Source organism: Phodopus roborovskii, unplaced genomic scaffold (assembly GCF_943737965.1).
Source record: "Phodopus roborovskii unplaced genomic scaffold, PHOROB, whole genome shotgun sequence".
In the NCBI taxonomy this organism is placed as follows: Eukaryota; Metazoa; Chordata; class Mammalia; order Rodentia; family Cricetidae; genus Phodopus; species Phodopus roborovskii.
The window spans coordinates 132,295-138,334 of record NW_026125039.1 but is presented as its reverse complement, the minus strand read 5'-3'; the positions used below and the strand labels follow the sequence as shown (position 1 = coordinate 138,334).

At 38.9% G+C, this 6,040-nt stretch overlaps 1 protein-coding gene across 1 annotated transcript; it reads left to right on the top strand.

Annotated features, from left to right (window-relative positions):
- The first annotated feature begins 2,294 nt into the window (after nt 1-2,294).
- LOC127216253 (olfactory receptor 4F3/4F16/4F29) lies at nt 2,295-3,239 on the top strand. Its single transcript, XM_051176903.1, has one exon. The coding sequence runs from the start codon at nt 2,295-2,297 to the stop codon at nt 3,237-3,239; it is 945 nt and encodes a 314-aa protein (XP_051032860.1).
- Nucleotides 3,240-6,040: the final 2,801 nt, after the last annotated feature.

The window sequence follows — 6,040 nt, the reverse complement described above, 5'->3', positions numbered from 1 at the left end:
GGGACTCCACCAGAGGACTGCAGGTAGGGTCAGAGACCAAGCCAGTGGTCCTGCATGGATAGTCAGGTCTCCTTTGTTCAGAGTTGCTCTGAGAAGTCTCCGAAGTAGGGTGGACTGTTGGCTCCACCCTCTGTGCCAGTGTTCAACCAGAGCGGCAGGACCATGGGTGGGGTAGGGCACAGGGTATGGGGGGTAGGCTGGCGGTGGGGATGGGTGTGGGTGTATCAGAGCTCGAAGGGTGCTCTCCATGTGGACCGGAGACAGGAGCAGCTCGATCAGGGGCCAACCCAGGGAGTTCAGGCGGGGGAGGGGGAAAAAGAGCTTACATTCTCCTTCTTTAAGAAATAAAAGTACAGCTATAATAAAATTTATTGAATCCTGTCACCAGGGCTTGAACAGAGAGTTGCCTACTACATTGTTCCTTTTAGAGAAGTTTTCAAATCACATGCTATACACTCCAGGGTAAAGATTCACACCCATCCTACTGTCCAGAGACCAATATTTTCTGTTTAAAATAAAAAAAAAATGAGGCATTTTAGTTTTGTTGTAATAGAAAAGTTTGTAAGCATTTACAGTTTCTGGTCTGACATGACAAACGCTGGTAACTGACAGTTACAGAGAGGCTTACACCTCTCTCTGGACCATTTCTTAGTTGCTTAAAAGAATAGAAACAGACATATGTTTTGCTCTATTTAATATGCTTACCTACCTGTATTTGGTGAGTTAATATCATGACAGGTGTAGACATTTGAGGGACAGTAAAAAATAAAAAGAGCCATAAATTTGAGAGAGCAACGAGGGGTAAATAGGGGGCCTTGAAGGGAGAAAAGGGAAGGAGAAATGAAGTATTTGTATTATATTATCAAAAAATTAAAGAATGTAAGTGCTCTTATAAAGCAAAATTGCACAGTTTGATAAAACCTTTAATAAACTTTGATGTTAAGTGTTTTCCAGAAGTAGGTATAGAGAAGTTCTTATTAGTCAGTAAGATTGTACTGTTGGAATTCAAAAGAGTGTTGCTTTTATATATGTGGACTATGTTGTATATTACTCTTGAAACCAAAATCAATTGTTTCCATGTTGACCAGTCTGTACTGCTCTGAGGGAAAAAAGAGGAACATGAAATTCAGAGAGAGTATATGATAACACTACACAAAGTGCCAACAGCTTCCCATGTGGTCACCTTTTCACAATCCCTAGGTTTTCCTTATCCAGTTTTATTAAGGTATAACTAATGAATAAATCTTCTTTTCTAATTAGAGAATCCAGTGTGATGTTTTGATGTATGTTTGCATTATGAAACAATTAACTCAAATGACTTAGTCACATACCACAGTTATTTCCTGTGAGAACACTGACAATATCATCCTGGCGTTTTCAAGCCTGCAGCACAGCTTTACTGTCAACCAGAGTCACGATGATGCATGATGGATCTACAGAAATATATCACCCTAACAGAATATCTGTATCTTTTGGCCAATATCTTCTCTTCCCACTTTCCAATTATCTTTATTTCTTCATGGTATACCCCTGTATCCATTGATCTTATGTTCATAAGAGTTCCTTCTTTGGATTCTATGTGTTGGTGAGATTGGCTGTATTAATCTTTCTGCATCTCTTTAATTTCATGTATAACAACGACCCCTAGGATCATGCAGATTATTACATAACAGGATTCCTTTCTTTAAAAAAGCTGAAGAATATTCTGTAGTGCCTGTATGTCAGTGTGTGTTTGTATACTATCCACTCAACTGTCAATAAGCATTTACATTTTTCCTATATTGATTATTGTAAGTGATGCTGAGTGGAAAATGAGAAGAAATTACTTGCATATGATGGTGGAATTTCCTCAGGCTATATGGGTTGTGAATAATCATATGGTAGTTCTAATTTAATCTCTCTCTCCTTCCCTCTTCAGTTTTTTCTTCTTTTTTTCCAAAACCATGGTCCATGCCTTAGTGAGTGCTTTATTTTGGAGCAACAGAAAACCATACTTTGAAATTTTGAGACATATCATTCTTTTCTTTTGTAATGTACTATTTCATGTGTTTATCAACCAATTAAAGATAGATCTATTTTCATACCTACTCTGAACTTTAAATTTTTTTTTGATAAAAATTCTTTTAACAAGTTTGAAGTGACATTTCACTTTATTTTAAAGTTCATCCCTTAGTATTAAGTGATGTTCATTTTTTCATGTATGTCCGCCTTTAGCTTGATTGATTTTCTTAATACAGTCTATTAATGTAATTTACAGTTTTTCCTCTTTCCTCCTCCAGGTAGCACTGACTTACATGTTTATGGAAGGAGCAAATCACTCTGTGGTGTCGGAGTTTGTATTTCTTGGACTCACCAACTCCTGGGACATTCAACTTCTTGTCTTTGTATTCTCCTCTATATTTTATGTAGCAAGCATGATGGGGAACTCCCTCATCATTTTTACTGTGGCTTCAGATCCTCAGTTACACTCTCCAATGTACTTTCTGTTGGCTAATCTCTCCTTCATTGACTTAGGTGTTTCTTGTGTCACTTCTCCCAAGATGATTTATGACCTGTTCAGAAAGCGCAAAGTCATCTCCTTTAAGGGTTGTGTCATTCAGATCTTCTCCATCCATGTCATTGGTGGTGTGGAAATGGTTTTACTCATAGCCATGGCCTTTGATAGATATGTCGCCATATGTAAACCTCTCCATTACCTGACTATTATGGGCCCCAAAATGTGTCTCTCCTTTGTAGTGACTGCCTGGTTAGTTGGTCTTACGCACTCTCTTGTTCAACTGGCTTTTGTAGTCAGTTTACCTTTCTGTGGACCAAATGTGCTGGACAGCTTCTACTGTGACCTTCCCCGGTTCATCAAACTTGCCTGCATAGACACCCATAAACTAGAGTTCATGGTCACAGCCAACAGTGGGTTCATTTCTGTGGGCTCCTTCTTCATACTGATCATTTCCTATATTGTCATCATAATCAATGTACAAAAACACTCTTCAAGTGGTTCCTCTAAGGCTCTGTCTACACTTTCAGCTCATATCTCTGTGGTGGTCTTATTCTTTGGTCCTTTGATATTTGTCTATACTTGGCCATTCCCCTCCACACACCTAGACAAATTTCTGGCCATATTTGATGCAGTTATCACTCCATTTCTGAATCCTGTGATATATACATTCAGGAATCAAGAAATGAAGATGGCAATGAAGAGAGTATTCAGACAGCTACTCAGTTATAGAAAGATCTCCTAAGTACTTGCATTGTGAACATAGAAGTGCATTTTTGAGCAATCTTAGTGAAAATCTGACTTTCTCAACTCTGCTTACATATAACAATATTTCATCTATTTTTCTTCTAGTTAGAAAGTTGATCCAATCTCTTCTGAAAACAGAAGGAATTACAGATGTTTACAAAGAAAAGATTATAATAATCACAAGCTTCAATTCCCAAGGAATAGTTTTGATGTATATTCTTAGACATAAAGAAGCTAGAAATCTGGGTAGAAGACTGCAGATAGACCCATGTCTATTGCCATACACAATCAAGTCCAAATGGATCAAAGAGCTCAACATAAATCCAGCCACAATGAACCTCTTAGAAGAGAAAGTGGGAGGTATCCTTGAATGAATTGGTAGAGGGGAACAAAACACCAGTAGCACAGACACTGAGATCAGCAATTAATAAATGGGACCTCCTCAAACTGAGAAGCTTCTGTAAGGCAAAGGACACAGTCAATAAGACCAAATGGCAGCCCACAGACTGGGAAAAGATCTCCACCAACCCCACATCTGACAGAGGGCTGATCTCCAAAATACACAAAGACCTCAAGAAACTAGTCACCAAAACACCAAATAACCCTATTAATAAGTGGAGTACAGAACTGAATAGAGAATTCTCAATAGAGGAATCCAAAATGGCTGAAAGACACTCAAGAAAATGCTCAACATCCTGAGCTATCAGGGAAATGCAAATCAAAACAACTCTGAGATACCATCTTACTCCTGCCAGAATGCCTAAAATTAGAAACACTAATGACAACTCATGTTGGAGAGGATGTGGAGAAAGGGGAACACTCCTCCACTGCTGGTGGGAGTGCAAACTCGTACAGGTATTTTGGAGATCAGTATGGCAGTTCCTCAGGAAAATGGGAATAAGTTTACCACAGGACCCAGCAATCCTTCTTTTAGGCATATACCCAAAAGATGCAGACCCATGCAACAAAGACATGTGCTCAGTTATGTCCATAGCAGCATTATTTGTAATAGCAAGAACCTGGAAGCAATCTAGATGCCCTTCAAATGAAGAACTGATAAAGAAGATGTGGCACATCTATACAATGGTATACTATTATGCAGAAAAAAATAATGGAATCTTGAATTTTGCAGGAAAATGGATGGAACTTGAAACCATCCAGAATGAGGTAACCCAGTCACAAAAAGAGGAACATGGTATGTACTCATTCATACACGGGTTTTAGACCTAGAGCAAAGGATCACCAGCCTATAATTCACACCACCAGAGGAACTAGGATACAAGGTGTATTCTAAGAGATTCATAGAAGGTCCTTCACAAAAGGGGGAAGGGACAAGTCCCCAGAGCATATGGAAATTGAGATGGCAGTGAATGGAGAGAGAACTAGGAGAAAGAGAAAGGAAGGAGAGGAAAGCACCTGAGACTAGGAAGATTGAGTCAGGATGGGAATAGAATATATATATATATATATATATATATATATATATATATATATATATTATAAAGTAGGGAGCCGTTATTGGTTTGAAGAGAAAACAGAATCTAAAGAAAGGTCTAGAGCCCTACAAGACTGACTCCAACTAACAATTTGAACAACCGTGGAATGGCTACCATAAATGCCCTTCCTGGATAAGTGAGATCAACAACTAACTTATCCACCATCATGGAGCCCTCATTTAGTACCTGTTTGGAAACAGAAGCAAACATCCATATCTGAAAACTTAGTTGAACTAGAATCCAGATGCAGAGGGAGAGGACAAGACCAGGTTGCAGAAACACATAGAGACAGCTGACCTAAACAAGCAGGAGCTTACGGGAACTCCCCCAGACTGATAGCTGGGAATCCAGAATGGGACTGACTCAGACCCCCTGAATATGGGTCTCAGCTGGAAGGACTGATCAGTCTAAGGGACCTCAGACAGTGGAATCAGGATGTATTCCTCGTGCTTAAAAAGACCTTGAGGACATACTCCTTTAACCTAGAGATAGGAGAGAAGTCCTAGTCCCTACTTCAAATGCCTTGACAGATTTACATGACTCCACCTGGATGGCAAAACCCTACATGTAGAATGCGTGTGGGTGGATGGAAGGGGAGGATTGTCAGCGTGCATATGAGGGGAGAGAGAGGGTAAGAGGAGGGACGGAAGGTGGGAGAGGGACATGTGATCGACAAAAAAAAAAAAAAAAAAAAAAAAAAGACTATTGTTGTTTTCCTCCATGAGCCTACATAGCACTGTTTTGCATTGTAAAATTTAGCTATCAGGAGAATTTTGTGATTAGTTCAAGACTGATTACTCAATAATCTGCAGCCAAAGTATGTGATGTCTTCAACTATAGCCTCATACAATGTAGCTATGGAGGCTAACCAAAGGGCAATGACAACAGCCTTTTTGTTTCAGAGTTCATTAGTTTTGATAGCCTTTCATTTTCTTATTAGTTATTATTCCCTACCACAACACTTATGCATAATCTCTTAAGCTGAGGGTGACATGTTTTCTTCCCCAGATCTGAACCAATTTCTTGTACCATCTGAAAAAGTACAAATGTAAAGCACAATAAAGGTCTAGAACAGTACACAGGATGTTTCTTTTTCAAATATTGGTGCCCTTTTGTTTGTGGCAAAGAAGTTAAGAATTGCAATGTCCTCTTGGTGTTCTTTTCCTTCGATGAGTATAAAATGTCCTTCTCCATCTCTTTTGATTTAATTTTGGTTGGAAGTATAGTTTGTATATATTAGAATAGCTACATCAGCTTGCTACTTACATCCATTTGCTTGGAAAATATTTTTCTAACCCTTTAC

What these genes read in the sequence shown, in the direction of transcription:
- LOC127216253 (XM_051176903.1), top strand. Translation starts at nt 2,295, where the DNA reads ATGTTTATGGAAGGAGCAAATCACTCTGTGGTGTCGGAGTTTGTATTT.